The sequence below is a fragment of the Pantherophis guttatus genome, chromosome 10 (assembly GCF_059756535.1).
Source record: "Pantherophis guttatus breed Tessera chromosome 10, ASM5975653v1, whole genome shotgun sequence".
Lineage (NCBI taxonomy): Eukaryota > Metazoa > Chordata > Lepidosauria > Squamata > Colubridae > Pantherophis > Pantherophis guttatus.
Window position 1 is genome coordinate 14,134,276 of NC_142072.1, and position 18,594 is coordinate 14,152,869.

General features: G+C 36.0%; 1 protein-coding gene across 46 annotated transcripts in view; it reads right to left on the bottom strand.

Annotated features, from left to right (window-relative positions):
• Window positions 1-18,594, bottom strand: part of EPB41 (erythrocyte membrane protein band 4.1) — a 106,267-nt gene that overhangs the window by 33,612 nt on the left and 54,061 nt on the right. For 21 of the 46 annotated variants that reach the window (XM_087876336.1, XM_034413667.3, XM_087876338.1 and 18 more), the window contains exons 3-13: window positions 17,980-18,213; window positions 13,256-13,360; window positions 12,579-12,621; window positions 10,243-10,318; window positions 9,269-9,487; window positions 8,529-8,616; window positions 6,190-6,342; window positions 4,943-5,040; window positions 3,252-3,424; window positions 2,516-2,632; window positions 1,019-1,132 (exon numbers count right to left, since the gene is read on the bottom strand). In XM_087876336.1, coding sequence (XP_087732462.1) covers window positions 1,019-1,132; window positions 2,516-2,632; window positions 3,252-3,424; window positions 4,943-5,040; window positions 6,190-6,342; window positions 8,529-8,616; window positions 9,269-9,487; window positions 10,243-10,318; window positions 12,579-12,621; window positions 13,256-13,360; window positions 17,980-18,033 — 1,240 coding nt within the window. In that variant the 5' untranslated portion in view covers window positions 18,034-18,213. The remainder of the gene's footprint in view (window positions 1-1,018; window positions 1,133-2,515; window positions 2,633-3,251; window positions 3,425-4,942; window positions 5,041-6,189; window positions 6,343-8,528; window positions 8,617-9,268; window positions 9,488-10,242; window positions 10,319-12,578; window positions 12,622-13,255; window positions 13,361-17,979; window positions 18,214-18,594) is intronic. The other 25 variants (XM_060691522.2, XM_060691519.2, XM_087876335.1 and 22 more) reach the window with 3 other exon arrangements.

The window sequence follows — 18,594 nt, forward strand, 5'->3', positions numbered from 1 at the left end:
ACTAAATAGCATATTGCCCCCAACAATCTGGGTCCTCATTTTACCCACCTCAGAAGGATGGAAGGCTGAGTCAACCTTCAGCTGTGAGATTTGATCCACTGATCTGCTGAACTAGCAGTCAGCTGAAGTAGCTGCAGTACTGCACTCTAACCACTGCACCACCTCAGCTCAATTAACTGAATCAGTGTTAACTGACTCAATGTTAAGTTAGTAATATGGGTGTTAAGTGAAGCTAGCTTCCCCATTGATTTTGCTTGCTAGATCACAAAAGGTGATCCCATGACCTCAGGACACTACAATAGTCATAAGTAGATGCCAATTACTAAATGTCCAAATTTTGATCATGAGACCACAGAGTTGCTGCAAAGATTATAAGTGTGAAAACGGTCATAAATCACTTTTTTCAGTGCCATTGTAACTTTGAACAATAAAAAAGAATATTTATAGCTCAGGGTAGGCATGAGGGGTCCTTGGTACTCTGAGTTTGCTTGTTTTCTTGCAGATGTTTCATTAACCAAACTAGGTAACATCATCAGTGTGCTGAATGAAACATCTGCAAGAAAACAACCAAGCTCAGAAAGCACAAGGACAGCTAACTTTGAACATTTCACTAAACAAATGGTGTAAGTGGAAAACTACCTGTACTTCACTTCCTTTCCCTCAATATGGATCTATTCCATGCTACCACTCCTAGTTCATGCTCATTCACACTGGCAATGTTCCAGAGAGGAGGAAAACAGTGGAAAACATGCATACTATCAAAATTGGACTAAACCATATATAAACTCTTTTAGAGCAGCTTTAATTGTGAATGCTCCCGTTCACAATTTCAAGTCTATCAGATAAATATATTAAGCTTAGAGTATTAAACTCTACCCGTTATGGTACTATTTTGTGTCATACTACTGGTAAGTATTGTTATAATAAGTCTATTGAATTATTAGATAAATTAGAATGAATATTAGTCACTAAGGAAAATATATTAGTCACAAAATATAAGAAGTTGTTACTGTGATACCTGACTCTTCCTGAATTGTTTCAAGTAATAGCGATTTTGGCTCTAGATCCTGTACAACTGATTTTTCTTCTTTCTCCTCTTCTTTTATTGTACTTATGTCAAGAACATGCATAGCTATAAAAGTTATGAATGCGTTTTAAAACTTCAAAGAATTAAAAAGAGAATTACTAGGAGCAAACTTGTAATAGAATTTTGTCTCTTCTTCCAAGCTCACTCATAGCTGTGCCCAGCTATTTTTGCATGCAAATACATGCACAGACACATTGCTCCGCATTTTTTTCTATTGAAGCAGTCATTCAGCTCTAGAAAAAAAATGTGACTGCTTCAAAGATATGAAGTGAGCTTGTAATCTGTCTTTAGATTAGATCTAAATATAAACAACCTAATTATTCTACTTGCTTTCTCTATCCAACTTGATAAATGATTCACTAGTACTACTACTGTGTATAAACGATAGAATGCAAATTTAATATCACTGTTCTAACAACATGTTACAATTTTGAAGGTTGCTACTTGTTACCATTCTGTTACCTGAACACACAAGAAGAACAAGGGGGATGTGTTTATATATGTAGTATCCTGCTTTGTTTATAAAAGGATACTGTTCTCCCATTAAATTTCTTCAGTCTTATAATATGAACTGTTAATAATATACACAAAAACTGATACTTCTATTCTCAAAAATCTAATTAGAAGCTGAATTATACAACAGGAAATATCTAACAATAATCCTATTTCATCTGAACAATATTAAAATAAACTATTTAGCAAATTGCTCTAAATATGTCTTAGCACTTAGCACTTAGAAGAATGACAAAATAAAACAGCATTGTGAAAGCAGCAGAACTGAGACTAAATTCAATGCCTTAAATGTGCTCTGAAATGTTTGTCAGAAGTAATCTAACTTGCTTTGTACAGGCTTTCCAAGACAGATTATACTATTATAGACAAACATAATGTTTTTAAAAATAGGATGAAATCCTCATGAAAAATAATGCTTAAATTACAGCAAAAAAAACCCCAAAGATATCCTAAATTTGAATATAACTTTAGGACTGCATAAATAACATTTCCAGCATAGCAGTTGCTACACTATCCATTCTGAAGAATATAGCTGGCCTGAGATATTGAAGAACTCTTTTGCAAAGTATCTTTTTTTTATTTTACAATAGCGAATACGGAAAGTGGTTCCCCTTCAGTCATCTGACACCTTAGAACCAAACTATTTTCTCAAGCAACTGAGATTTGTGGCTTTATTGTTGATGCAAGAATCCAAGTATTAATATACAGGAGGGACTTTGTGTTCCAATCATTGAAGAACTCATTTTATTCCTTTATGAAATTGGGGGGAGGGGAATTTCCTGGGAGGAAAAATATACCCCAGAAGAACATGTGAAGCATTTCAGAATCAGGTAAGATGTCTCAGCTCTCAAAAGGATAGAAAAAGCAGCGCAGAGACAGGGACAGAGAGAGAATCAGTGCTACCCACAGCGATACCTGGCTTCTCCTGAAATTGTTCCACGGGTTCTGATTCCGGAACCCCAACCAACACCACATCCTCCTGCTTCTCCTCCTCTACGAGTTTGAACTGAATTTTTTGAGAGCCACGTTTAGCTGAAGAAATTTTGCACATGTTTAGAATATACAAAACATTGTATATAGAAAAGAAGTTGCTAGATTTCAGTATGGATACAACTGCTTTGTTGATTTCTTCAATTTTATATTCAGCTGCCTTCAGTTAAAATTATCTCCAAATTTGAAATGGTTCTTAAAATTCACAATTGATGAAAGTTCCTAAATTTAATCCAGGATTTCATTGCTTGTATATGAAGCATCATAAAGAAGAAGCATTGTTAAGTGTTTAAGGAAGATTTAAAAGCTACTTTTATGAACATTTTAAAATTGTTTGTCTTCATATTATGTCACCAACATGGAAGTCTTTTCCTGAGGCATTCATGTTACATAACAGAAGAAACAATGAGTCATACAGGAGATAATAGTTATTTCCTCATGACCTCCAGAACGTGGCAAAATAACAGAGTTGCGGTAACCAGGGTATGGTAAGAATCAGATGCCAGTTTTCATTTCCACATTTTTTTCAAACTTCCCATGTGAGTCCAATACCATTTTTAAATAAATCAATTACTACACACGTAAGGCAAATCCAACTCAGTAGAATCTGTAAAGAACCAACTTAAACTGGAACTTATAGTAAAGAGAATAGGGTACTCACCACCATCAAGGCTTCTAGAAGCACGTTTACTTGCTGTTCGTTCAAACTGAGGTGCAGGCCTATCTATGAGGGCACTAGCTTGCCTGGTCTGAGCTTGTGTCCGGCCACTGTAACGAAATTTAGAACCCAGCACCAAGAATCTGCTCTTGGGGAGCGCTTCAGTTGATGTTAATCTAAAAGATACATGAATGTTCTAATGTTATTAATTTAAAACCCAGGGATATGTTTCCAATTCAGATAAAATGACTGCCACTCAATAGCGAGCACTATCTTAATTGTATCTTTATTTTATTGACTTATAAGTGCCATTCACATCCATCAGCAGGAACCCCAAGGCTGTGAAGCTGTGAGATAACAAATGATCAGAATTCACTCTGCTTTTTAAAGGTAAATATAGATTTGAATGAGATTTTCTTCATTCGGGCAGCATGTGTGACTGTTGCATTTTTTTTTTCCTAAAATTTCTGTTTTCCAATTTGTAAAAAATATTTACAGATTTGGCTTCACTGATTTAGTAAGAGAATTTCTCATTAAATTCCCCATGTGTAAGATTGCATAGGACTATAGCTTTCCCTTATAAAATAAGCACAATTTCTATTAAGTTCTGTAATTGTGGGCTTTGGGCAAGACATTTTAAAGTTCCCCCTTTCCAGTTTTCTATGCTTAGCTAAAAAGGGGAAGTGTTTGATAGAAGAAAGCTTTCTTATTTAGAGAAACTTTGGAAATGGGCTACCTCCAGGCTTGTATGTTCTGAAATAATGGAACATTATATGTAACAAATTAGTTAATTTTTATTATGAAAGAATCTGACTGTTTACATTTAGTTATTCATTTATGAATATAGACAATGCTTGAACAATTTTATGCTATTCAAAGCTTTGTGCTCCTCCCTTCACCTGCTGCCAATGTACTGGCCTTTGCACCTGTTATTTTCTACTATGGTCTCAGCAGTAAAGAACGAGCCTCCCGATCATCCCAGCACTTCTGTTTTTCTCCCCTTAGCAGCCAATGTCCTTGACTATTTCCCATTTTTATGCCATCAACCATCAATCAACTTCTCTCTGAAGTGACTGCTTTTTGCTCCATGTTAGTAACAAAAGTTCAATTTTATTCTACAAATAGACAAAATAATTTAAAATACAGGTAGTTTTTGCCTAATTATGTTAATACTTGAAAAATCACATGACTGCATTTTTTTAGTGTCAACAGTCCAGTTGTCATCAAGTGAGGACCGTACAGCTTGCTAAGGGAGGACTTCATGTGACAGTGACTTGCAAGTTCCCGCCGCCTTCCCCATTGACTTTAATAGTCCTAAGGTGGGAAAGGTCACAAATCATGATCACGACAGCTAGAAACTGCAATGGCATAATTGTGAGTTAGCCAAGTACTGAGATCACCATCACATGACCATCGGGGTGCTACAATAGCTATTAAATATGAGGATTAGTTGTAACTGCTATTCGATTAGCGCCATTGTAAGTTTGAATGGTCATTGAAACCATATTTGATCTCATCTAGCTTAGATCAGAAGTGGAGTTAGTAGATGTAACAGTAACAGAGTTGGAAGGGACCTTGGAGGTCATGTAATCCAACCCCCTGCTCACAGGAGACCTATACTAGGGATTTGAACCGCCGTACACCTATAAACACCATTTCTTAATTAGCCTGCAATAAAAAATATAAATGCAAACCTGAAAAATGTGTGGTGTTCAACACAGACTTTCCACAATTTCTTAGCTGCTCGGTAACTAGGAAGTTTGAAGCCAATAGTACTTTCATATTGTTCATGCTATGGAAAATAATAAGAGTAAGTTTGATTGGCACAGAAGTTATGCACTGGATTAAATTATTTATTAAAGTTAAAAAATATCTTCATTGGATTTTTAAAAAGAAATAACCATTGACCAAAGCCAGTAAATTTCATTTAATTTAAGGTATAATTGAAAAAGTTACCCAATCATCATCAACTAAAGAAAGGAAATTATAAAGGAAATGAAAAAAACCAATGGGGAAACAGGACGGAAAGCCCTGGTAAAAATAAAATAGGGAAGAAAAGGACCAGTCACTCTTTCTTGGCTCAGCTCACCTCACACAATGATTGTGGAGAAAATAGGAGTGGGGGGAGCAAATTAGTAAAATATAGAAAATAAAGTAAAATCCTAAAAATAGTTTTTAAAAACTTTCAACTATGTGGCTGCATTAAAACTATAATGGGTTGATTGCATTATGTAGCTGTTTCTATAGCAAATTAAATACTTCATTCTAACCATTTAGCAAATCAAATAATTTATGAAAAGTTACCATACTCCTTTCACTAGGATTAAAATAGGTACAAACCTAATTGAAGTGATTAAAAATACCATTCTTAAAAAGCATTTTCCCAACGGAGAAAAATGCAATATGATTTTACATTAAAATCACAGCATGAATTGGTCAAATTGCAATACAAGATGATGTTTTTTAAATGCTGACAAGAAGTGCAGATTTACTGGTAAAATATGCTATTATCAATAGAAATATGTATATCAGAAACATATATATCTGAACCTAAAATGAATATTTACTCTTTAAAGCTGATATAACTAATAGCAATATCCACATTAGAGCAAGAACTCTGAATTCACCCAAGACGTGTTCATTTGATGTAGATTGGTGTATGTCTAACATAAAATGCAACAGTGTATTAAGTGCTTCTAATCAACAAAGCCACGTTTCAAACCATCTGCACTATTCAACCGAGGTCCAAAGACAATTCCTCATAAACCGCCTCAAAGGAAGTAAGTCATAATCCACCAAATTATGCATGATTGTGGATAGACTTTTGTTTAGCATCCAGATTCAGTTGTTATTTGAAAAACAGTTTATCCTTAATGTTTCTCAAAGATAAGAAGACAAATGCATTCAATCAGAACTAAAATAAAATGACTCCATAGCCTACCTCGCCAGGCCGGATCTTGATAAAAAAGCTGCTGCGCTTGTAAGAAATCTTTAACACTTTGGGCCAAGGAAAACGGTTGATTCTCAATTTATCTTTGTAGACAAGAAGACCACTGGAACAGACTCCTAGAGTGATGTCTACACCTTCCAAGTCCTATGAAAAAAGAAAATAGGATATAATAGTCATGTGTTCCTATTTCAACATTAAAAACATTAATATTTCAACCTTAGAAAAATTAGAGGACTCAGATTATTGGGGGCAATATGCTGTCTCATATTGCTGTCAATATGAGAAAGTGGAAGAGGTAAAAAGGAAAAGGTAAGAAAAAAAATATTTAAGGAAGTGACTTTCAGTCTTCATTACAAGTACAAACATACTTGGTGATTCTTTACCTCCCTATAAGGTTACATATCCCTTGTCCATATACAAAACCCATAAATCACTAACATTTCAGTCTTGATGTCAGCAAAAACTCGATAAAGATACCCATTTTATAGAAACATGTCTTAGTTTAATTTTGGTTGAACAAACCAACTTTTTACTCCTTCCTTTGGCTTCAAGCAATCTTGATCTTTAATTCATTCAAATGAATTATCTAACAATCTACTAAATCCATAGAGGCAGAAATCATTGCTGATATTTTAGCTGCTAGTTTGGGTGCCCAGTCTTCAAATATCTCTTGGGGTATTTCTATTGTCATACTATTTTCTATTATTTTGTCTCACTTTTTTATTCTTTTTTCTTTTATGTCTAGAATCTTTAATCCCCATCTAGCCCAATTTCTAAATTCTAAAATCATAGTCTCACATTTCTGTTGTGACTTAAGGTAGGTTGCACAATTTAGTTTTAACGAAGGGATTATTTTTTTATAATTATTTCCAAAACCTTATGGCAAAACTCCTAATAATCCATATTTGTCTGGTTCCTTATTTCATTTATAACATTTTTGGATTAAAGTCTTATTTTGCTTTTGCTATTTCAAATCCTTTAATTCTTAAGCTTTAACTTTTTTTATTCTGGAAAGATAAACTCAACAGGTGGCTTTGCAAACTTGTAGTTTTTAAGATCTCTAATACTCTTAAGACAAATAGGTAATTTTCAAAAGTGATAAGAAAGTGAGGTTAGCAAACTTTTAAAAGGCTCCAATGTAGATGTGTATTGCCTTTCCTTTGTTTCTCAGTGCTCAAATCCACAAGAAATCACTTTCCTGTGGTTTCCTCTCAAGCAGGCTATCTCTCATCTGCCCCTTAGCCAGAGAGGTTCCATGGTACCAGTCTATTCACCAGTACTTCAGTTAGTCATGATGTCATCTCTTCTTGTTCAAAGATGTGTCACAACACAATTCCTCATCAGAAGTCTTCTCAACATTAAAAATGCTTGACTCTATCCATGGCTTCTGCACTAGTTATTTTTTAATTTCTTCTATATACTGTTCTCTTGACAAAATTCTGACCTGGGTAAAATGCTCTCTTCAAATACAGTTCTCCATTAAATGTTCCATATTTTTATTGTATTAGCCTTGATCCAACAGGATAAATATAATTTCAGACACAATTGTTTACATTCATGCAAACATATTCCCCCCAAAATAAAAGCTCTCTCTTCATAATTGTCAAGTCGTTTTTCAGTGTTTTCACCAAAGGCAAAATCCCTCCCGAAAGTTCCTAAATTTAATCCAGGATTTCATTGCTTGTATATGAAGCATCATAAAAACAAAACAGCATTATGGAAAGGGCCAACTCTCTCTCTTCTGGCAAAGCTCAGAATGTTTCCATCCAGTGGGAAACCATTCTTTTCTGAATTAGCTCTACGTCCTTTTTGTTTAGAATACTCAAGAGTACAGACAGATGGGTGCCAGAATTAGTATGGTTAGATTATGTGCAGGAATTCAGAGTGTGTAAAAAGACAAATTCTTCCCGTCTCCCATACTCTGGGGCCTGCCTATTAAATAGTGCCATCTGGTGGGTCCCAGGAAGCAAGCTTTCTCTGTTACAGCATCTGCTCTTTTGAACACCATATCCCCTGGATTCAGAGAATCCCAAATCCTGCTAGTATTTCTAAAAAAAAATTGAAAAATTGGCTCTTTCCTCAGACATGGAATCTGGAGGTTAGGTGAATCTATTGCAGTAAATTGTTCGTTGCTGTTGCTGCTGTTGTTATTATTATTGGAATTGGGCTGGCTTTTGGTCACCACTACTTTCTTTCTTACTTTCTTATTTTGCTCATTGTATTTGTTTGATTTTAATTCTATGTTTACCAACCAGAGTTGCAATTGGGTGTGATATATAAGTAAAACATATTAAAGAATGGAAATATTATAAACAAATATATTCTTTTACCTTGGCTTGATGAAGATCAACTCCATACATTGACAGCTTTTTAGCATTCTCAAGAAATTCCATATCAGCCTGAGCTGGACTCATAGATCTATAAACAAATAGGTTCCAAAATAGCATTTTAGCAGCACTTAAAGTGTATCCTGGGTTTACTGAACCATGAAAATTTAATTAAACTTGTTCACAATTAGTTGAGTTCACCCAAAATATTAAGTTTATTTTAATTTTTAATTTTCAAGAATAATTTACTTTAACTTTTAGAATAATTGTAGAGGCAGTTATAATGATAAATTATAATCTGAGTGAAATCAATAATAAAAGAGCCTTGGTAGTACAAGGGTTTAAGGCACCCTGTTATTAAGCTGCTTAAGACCAGCTGCCTGCAATTACTGCAGGGTTCGAATCTCGCCAAGGCTCAAGGTTGACTCAGCCTTCCATCCTTTCTAAGGTAGGTGAAATGAGGACCCAGTTTGTGGGGGCAATAAGCTGACTTTGTATAAAATATACAAAAGGATGAAGGCTATTGCTGAGCACATTGTAAGCCGCCCTGAGTCTTCGGAGAAGGGCGGCATATAAATCAAAATTTAAAAAAAATAAATTAAAAAAAATAAATTATCACTGTATCCATGTTCTAAAGATATTCATATTTACACACACACACACACACACACACACACACACACACACACACACACCTTTAATGGATTATACAACACTTGATCAATGACAGGTTTAATACTCACTTGTATGTTTTATGTAATTCTGTGATCTTGTCTTCTAGTTCTTTTGTTTGGTTTGGGGCCAGTTTAAATTCACTGACATAATCTGCACCATGTAGATCTGTATCATAGTCTCCTAACTCAGATTGGATTGTGTAGGAACCCAGCAAAGCTAACGTAGCAAAGGAGCAAGGAAGCCGCCCATTAATAATATCTTTTCTTAGCTGGAGACACAAATAATACCTGCAAAATACAAACATCATACCAAGGAGTTCAAAGATTCAATTTCATCAATACCCAGCAATGACTAGAACTACAAAAGCACCTCTTCACTTGCAACTGTCTAACTAAAAAAATCCACCACATGGATTGAAAATTATTTCAGTTTTAAAGAAAGCTTCCTAAAACCAAGTATTACTTGTTTTTGGCATAAGCATGACAAAAGATAAAATTGCTCACTCTGGACCTTATGGAACTAGCACAAGATCAGCATTATGTAGCAGAATTTTATTATTTTCCTCTCTATTATTTGCAGATGATGAATACAAAAATAAAATAATTCTCTCACGAAAAAAAACAGGACAAATAAGGCATGTGTAATGAAGCCAAGTTCACCATTAAACCAACACTATATCTGTCTTCCAAAGACTGATGGGCTCATTAAATTGTTTTACCTATTCCCTTATACTTGTGTCCTGATTACATCTTTTCCTGCAGATTGAGGAGCACCAGTTAAGACTTCTCTTATATATTTTATTTATTTATATTTATATAAATATTTTATATATACATTATCCAAAATCAAGTATTTTAATTTGTTTGTTATTTTTCATTTTCTATAAGTTTAAGATAGTGTTACTTGACCTTAGAAACTTTAAGATGTGTGGACTTCAATCCCCAGAATACACCAGTCAGCATGCTGGTTAGGGAAGAGCTAAAATCTACAAATCTTTAAAGTTGTCAAGGTTAAGAAATAGTGATTTATGGATATCACAAACCTTGTTATATCTTCTGTTAATTGTGCTGGGTCTGGAGGATAAAACTTGACATTGAAAGTGAAAATCCATGGACCTCCTGAATTTAAGAGAGGTTTTTTGGTTAATTTGCAATAGTTGGCAAATTGTTAAATTATCAATCTTATCATCAATTGACTAAAGGGCTAACAGACATTAAAAGAGATCTGGAAACAACAAGATCTCCACTCCTTCCATCAGTTTTGCTATAATTCAGTAAGATATAGAAGTAACACATTATAAACATAAACATTACAAGCAAAATTTCTCCACTGTATTATAGACCAAAAATAAATTACAACTAAACAACAAACCTGGAATCTCTCTGCCTTTAAAAAACGTATCTTAATCCTATTCCTACCAGCTGTAATATCGCAACTTCAATTCCTAAAAGTTAAAACAAAGTCACCTTCAAGGAGTCAACCAAATGTATAACATTGGCTTGTAACCAGACTCCGATCTTTTATAAGGAAAATAAAGACCAATCTAAACTGGAGGGGTCACCATTCCAACAACTCGTATGACAAATTGCTGCAAAAACTGTACTTTTTTTTCCTTTTACAACTCTGTAATCCCTTTATTTGGAATGAAGTCAGGGCAATTAAATGGAGCTGAGTATTTACTGGCCAGTTGACTTCCTGATGCCTACATGGTGTTTGCAGCAGATATTTTCTTTCTGTGTCCTGATAGAGAAACATCTGTCGCTGCCAAAAGTTGATCTCTCAAATTTCCAAATGGGAGGCAAGCATCTTCACCTCTAAGCCACCATGCCACTTGGGATGCTAAAACTGTACTGTTTGCTCAGAAAGGGAGGGAAAACTCCTCGGTCAGAAGAAAAAATGGTCACAGCTAATCAAAGCTACAAAGTCAAAGACCACTGGTATATTATGACAAATTGTTCCTATAACGGTGCCACCCAAATACACTGTATTCCCTTCCATACTTGCATATGTTATCTGCAAGCCTTGTATTATGATCCTATACCGACACCTACATGATGGATTTGCCTTTATCCCTCTACCCCAGTGGCCCCCAGTAATATGCAAGTAAAAAATATTATTAATCAACTTCAGTGTTGCAAAATTCCAGGTTGTAATTGTATTCTTTCCAAGTTAATTAAATATAGCTCTGATGGGCACCAGTACTGGCCTCTCTATTTTCATATATTAACTGCACAGCTAAGATCCCAGAGAACTGAGGATAGCAATAATTGTTTCCTTGTGTAAAAAGCGTGACTCACGTAATTATAGGTTAATTAGCCTATTGAATATCAACAGCAAATTATATGCTAGGTATCTATACACCAGAGTATATATCTGGATAGTAAATGAGGAAATAATTGATCCCCAGCAAGTAGGGTGACAAACAGGACTTTCTATTACAGACCACTGCTTTAAGTACTAGCTAATAAATCCAAGCTAATAAATTCAAAATTTATAATAAATCCAAACTTGTTGTTTCCTTCAATAAAAATGCAAGGGTATAAAACTGGCACAGCAAAAATTCGTAGATAGAAATCCAGCTTTGCACATGGAAACCATGGCTTGGTGCACATACAGTTATAGTATTAACACATCATGCTCTAGGCTTGTTCTAAACCATGTTTCTTCTGCTTTCTTTGGACAAGCTGACAGCTGACTTGCTCAGATAGAATGAGAGTAAGTTCTGACTGGGCTCCTGCTTTGTGTGTACAAGTCTACCCCTCCAATTTGTGACACCACCTCTTTATTGTTGCATTCACACAATACATAAGCTAAGCCAACAATAAACAAACCAGGTATATTGTGATGGGTGAACCCAGTGACAGAGCTACAAATGCACTGTGAGTTCATGGTTTATTATAGCTGCAAATTAATTAAGGTTATAATCTCCTAAGTGAGTAAATACTGAATCGTTATTCTGCACCTTTATGAGGGAGGGAGGAAGGGAGGGAGGGAGAGAGGGAGGAAGGAAGGAAGGAAAAAATAGATTAAATTATATTTTAGGCTTTAGTGAATCTTAAACTACAAGTATGAATTGGACTACTTTATCCTTCAATTATTTTCAAAAAGTTTTATTCCAACTCAATGATGCAATTATATCCCTGCACAATTAACTGACAGTAGAATCAGTTTTAAGAAATAAGCTATTGTACTTGATAAACTACAAGGCAGATTTCACTAATATATTTGCTGAATCCTTTCATCACTTTTTGATGACTCTGTGAATGACCTATAGGCATTTCACCTTGATCCTTTTTAACAGCTACTTGTTTGAGGAATCAGACATCAGTTACCTTTTTATTTATACATATCTACCACTTTATTAAAAAATCCACTTACCATGAACTTGTTTTTTTATCTCTTTGGCAGCATCCAACCATGTCTACAAGAAAACAGAAAATATTTATCATTTGAAATGTTGAAAAATAACAATGTGAAAATGTTTTTAATGCAGTTATTGCTGCATTAATACAATACAAAGCTAGCACAGTAATAGAATAAAATGACACATATTACTAAAATGCTAACATAGTCAAGCTGATGAATAGGAAGTATTTTAAAAATTTTCTAATCATAAAGTGAAAAATAAAGAAACAAAGACTATCAATACTAATTGCTGCAGAATTATAATTTTACAAGCTTGGACATTTTTGGACAGTTTTCAAGTTGAAAGCAAAACACAACTGCCAATTCCCCCTCCCCATTATATAAGCTCTCTGTCTATATATGTAGATATAGTATGTGCATGTACATTGCCCTGTTCAGAAATAGCAGAAGTCACTGGAGGCAGGTGCTGTCCATGGTACTGATCTATCCAGAAGACTTTCTATGTGCAGCGTTATGCCGTTTAGTACTTTTCTGTGTTAGAGCCAGTGTCTACAAATTTACCAGTGCCAGGTTGCATGCATTCTATTATCTGTTCTCCAGATAAAGTTCAGTTCTTCCCCACCACCCCACCAAATTTAAGCAAATTAATTTTCCCCAATTAAGAACATTTTTGTGTCAAGTTTTCTTACCTTAGACGTTGGGGTATCCCATATGGCCAGTCCAAAATAGTCCTCTTCCAAAAGGTTGAGGTGATCACATACTTTCTTAAGAAGATCTTGTCCTTTGGCATGTTTCTGTAAAAAAAATACAAATGGTTAAGAGAATTACAGATAATTATAGTAAAGATGTATTTTTAGCTTTGGTCCTAAATGGGGAAAAAGAAAAACAGATGAAAAATGGCCAAAAGCAAGCTGCAGAGATGTGAAGACTAAATGTCTAATCTTGGACATAGAAAGAGGAAGGGAGGGACAAATAAACCACCACAGAAACAAACAAACAAACAAACAAACAAACCTTAAATAAATCTGACTGGGCATACAAGTATATCCCTTCACAAAAAAGAGAATCATGTATTTCATCATTTACAATCTATACTCTCTTCCCTTGAATAGTTCTTTAAAGTATTGGAAGGCTGCAGTCATGTTTCCTCTTAAGACTTCTCTTCTTTAAACATAACCAATTATTTTAATAGTTCTTCTTATGATATGGTATCTTAGCCTGTCACTATCTTTGCTGCTTTTCTGTACTCTAATTCCTCTGCATTCTTCTTATATTGTAGTGACAAAAAATGGAAGCAGTATTTTAAATGCTGTCTTACCACATCAAAGTCATCGGAATGATAATTCCACTCCACACTACACTGGTGCGGTCTGACCAGTGTAATGTAGAGTGGGACAATCAATTCTATGATCTTGACATTATAATTATGTTGATGCTACGCAAGACTGCAGTGGCTCTTTTGGCAGCTGCAGCACACCATTGGCTCATGCTTATTTTATGGTCTATCAAGACATTCAAATCCTGCTCACAAATACTATTGTTTGGCCAGGTACCACCCATTTTGTACCTGTGCACCTGGTTTTCTTTACCTAAGGTTCAGAGTCTTACATTTTTTTATCACTGAGCAGCATTTTGTTGGATAGGGTCCAATGTTCAAGCGTATTAGTTCCTTCTGAACCTTGATCCTATCTTCTGAAATGTTAGCAATTCTCCTAACTTTGCATACCTTTCTTCACATGTTAGGTACAGATATTCAACCAATTGTGAATCTTGTAGTGAGTTACCCTGTGGTAAGATGGGCTGTCAATATATATATGGTCAACTTTATTAAATGCCTTACTGAAGTCTAATCACACTCCATCTATAGGTAGTCCTCACTGAACAACCCACTCGTTCAATGACCATTCAAAGTTATGACAGCACTGAACAAGGGCCACTTATGGCAGATCCTCATAGTTGCAGCCAGGCTGCCACACTGTCCCAATAATCATGGGTTGAGTTTGGCAGTTGTCATCTTACTCGCAATTGTTCAAAGTATCCCACAATCATGGGATCACCAGTGATTATCTTCACTACTAACTTCTAAGAAGCAATAATTGGAGAAGCCATCAGGAGGTTGCAAATGGCAAGCACATGACCCCAAGATGCTGTAACTCTGCAGGATTCACCTTACATTGGCAACTGGGACTGCCACTGTAAATTGGCATGGCAAGTGAGAATCTAATAATCTAGTCAAAAAAAAAAAAAAGATTTGCCTGGCACAGCCTATTTTTTAACAAACCCATGAAAGTTCTAGTAATCACCATCCACTAAATAATTAGTTAAATGAACAGAACAACAGATAGTTGAATTATGGCTGGTTTAATTCATCTGTATTTCTCCACAATTTCATAAATATGATTTTGGCTGATGGCCAAACTATAATTTTTCGCTAGAGCCTAAAGATTATAAATCAATATAGGAGCATTGCTTGAGGCACTGATGGGTGAGAGGTTTTTTTCTTCAAGCATCAGCAAGCCTTTCCCTCCCAGCCCACAAACAGATGTCAGGCTGAAAGGATATAAAAAGCTGCTTTATATCATCAGCCTGTTGTCTTCCCTGCTAGCAGCAGTTCTCCAGGGACTTCAACCTAGGATCTTTAATCAAAGATTATACAGAAGGAATGTAGAATCCAAGGCAGTGAAATCACGACTTTACCATGAGCCTCCCATATGAAAAAAGAATCTCTAAAATTTGCCTTTTTGTTCAACTTCCATTCTCTACATGTAGAATTAAAGACTACACTTTAGAGGTACACACACATAAAGTAACCACTGGGTAAAATAATACTAATAGCAATATTTTAATACCATTATATAATAATGTAACATTCATACACTGACTAAAACATTTTAAGTCAATTAAAACACCTATTTTGCTCAATCAGATACAGAAATACAACTTGGCAATAAACATGCATTTAGGTTTAATTAGTGACTCGAAATATCAGTAAACTTTTTAAAAGAACTGTGGTACTTAATTCCCAATCTACTATGCAACAATCAAGCAAAAGGGACAAGGTAGTGTATCACATGCAACTTCTATTATCCGTAACTTTAAAGGTGCAACAACTATGTTTTTATTTTATTTATTTTTTATTTTATTTATTTATTTATTTGTCAGGCGTGTGTAACAGATATAAGTATAAACATGATTATGAATACATGAAATGGATACGAATAAATGGGCTAGGCACGTTGGTGTGCTTATGTATACCCCTTACAGTCCTCTTAGGAATGGGGTGAGGTCAACAGTAAACAATCAAAGGTTAAAGTTTTGGGGGTTTCGGACAGAAACCACAGAGTCAGATAGTGTATTCCAGGTATTGACCACTCTGTTGTTGAAGTCGTATTTTCTGCAATTGAGTTTGGAGCGGTTTACCTTAAGTTTATATCTATTGTGTGCTCGTGTATTTTTGTGGTTAAAACTGAAGTAGTCATTGACAGGTAGGATATTGTAGCAGATAATTTTATGTACTACTTTTTTTATTTTATTTTATTTTATTAATTTTATGTATTAGCAAGGCTCAAAGATGCCGGTAGTATATTCCAGTCAGTTCCTCTCATACCAATATCAAACCTCTTCACCTTACACCCAATGTCATTCATTCCTGACAACATATCAAACATTAGAACCCACTGGTTGCTTTAAAAAAAAAAAAGTTAATCAGATTCCTGGGGTCAATTATAAAGTAGTGGTTCCTCCAAATAGTTATTTTATGAGTGCAATTTTTAAAAAATGAACTTTGTAATTTAAAAATAGGGTGGATTTGTTTAGGCTACTATAGAGAAAAATAGGGTGTTCTATCATTTGAAAAAGATACAATGAATCAGGACAATCACATTCCCTCCCCCATATTAGTTTTAATACAGGTTTACAATTAAGAAAAATAATCAGTAAGATATAAATTATCTGGATCCGTTCCAGTCGGGCTTCAGGCCTGGGTACAGCATGGAAACGGCATTGGTCGCATTGGTTGATGATCTCTGGAGGGCTCGGGACAGGGGTTGTTCCTCTGTCCTGGTCCTATTAGACCTCTCAGTGGCTTTTGATACCATCGACCATGGTATCATGCTGCACCGGCTGGAAGAGTTGCGGTGGTTCTCCTCCTTTCTCTCTGACCGGTCGCAGTCTGTGTTGGCAGGGGGGCAAAGGTCGACCCCGAGGCCCCTTGTATGTGGGGTGCCACAAGGGTCAGTCCTCTCGCCCCTTCTGTTCAACATTTATGTGAAGCCATTGGGCGAGATCATCCGTGGTTTCGGGGTGAAGTACGCTGATGACACTCAGCTGTACATCTCCACCCCGGACCTCCCCAATGATGCCCTTGAAGTGATGTCCCGGTGCCTGGAGGCTGTACGGATCTGGATGGGGAGAAACAGACTCAGGTTCAACCCATCCAAGACCGAGTGGCTGTGGTTTCCGACATCCCGATATAGTCAGTTGGTGCCATCACTGACTATTGGGGGCGAGTCGTTGGCCCCCACGGAGCGGGTCCGCAACTTGGGTGTCCTCCTGGACTCACAGCTGTCTTTAGAAGGGCATCTGACGGCTGTGGCCGAGAGAGCATTTTATCAGGTTCGCCTGATTCACCAGTTGCGTCCCTTTCTGGATCGAGACTCGTTAAATACGGTTACTCATGCCCTCGTCACTTCCCGCCTGGATTACTGCAATGCTCTCTACATGGGGCTCCCCTTGAGGAGCACCCGGAGGCTCCAGCTGGTCCAGAATGCGACCGCACGGGTGGTTATGGGTGCGACGTGGCGCTCCCATGTGACCCCCCTCCTGCGCAAGTTGCACTGGCTCCCGGTGGTCTTCCGGGTGTGCTTCAAAGTTTTGGTTACCACCTTTAGAACGCTCCATGGCCTAGGACCGGGGTACTTACGAGACCGCCTTCTGCCACCAGTAGCCTCTCACCGAGCAGTACACTACCATAAAGAGGGGCTTCTTAGGGTGCTGTTAGTGAAACAGTGTCAAGCGGCCCCCAGGGGGAGAGCCTTCTCTGTGGGAGCACCTGCCATCTGGAAGGAGCTCCCCCAGGAGATACGGAGGATCATTGATCTGCGCACTTTCCGCCGTGCCCTTAAAACATTCCTATTCCAGCAGGCCAGCCTGGCCTAACCTCTTTTTTAAATTGTTTTTAAATTTTTTAAATTTTAAATCTGTCTTATAATTGGGGTTTTTAAATTTTGTTTTCTGAGCCAAATTATTTAATTGTATTTTAATGATTTTTTAACATTTGTATTATATATATTTTATCTTTTGGCTGTTCACCACCCTGAGTCCTTCGGGAGTAGGGCGGTATATTAAATTCAATAAATAAATAAATAAATAAATAAAATAAATAAAATAAATAAATAAATAAATATATACTTACATCCACAGAACACTCAAAAATTGCATCATCCAGTAAGGTAATCTTGCAATGCATGCTATTTCGGGGTCGTCTTACAGTTTTGGGAGCACTTTTTAATTCTTTTTCCACCTTTCCCTTGTTTTCTTTTTTTTCACCTGTATTGGAACACTCCACCTGCTCTTTTTCTTCCTTAATTTCAAGATCTAAGTTCTCTGGATCTTGATCCTGATCTTCTCTCCTATCCTCTTGAGCAGGCTGAAATCATTAAAATATTCTAACATAAATAAAACATTTCCCTGTAATATGTGTTTATATTTGTATTTTATAAATCTTTATTACTTTAAATACTTGATAAACTTTTTTAAAACTGGGACACTCTAGCTGAAATTCACAACCTGCATTGGGGGAGGAGGGAGACTTTTTAAATAAAAGGATACATGCGTATGCTGGGAATTGCTACTTAAATGCCATTGGTTTCCAATATAATTTAAAATGTAACAAAATACATCCTCCATAAATTATACCTTAAAGATGTGAAACATTTCCCAACTTGAACCTAGTTAAATAAACTTCTTCAAAATTAAGTTGTAAAACTTGGGCTAATTATTTTACATGCTGCCTACTGCCAAATGGCTC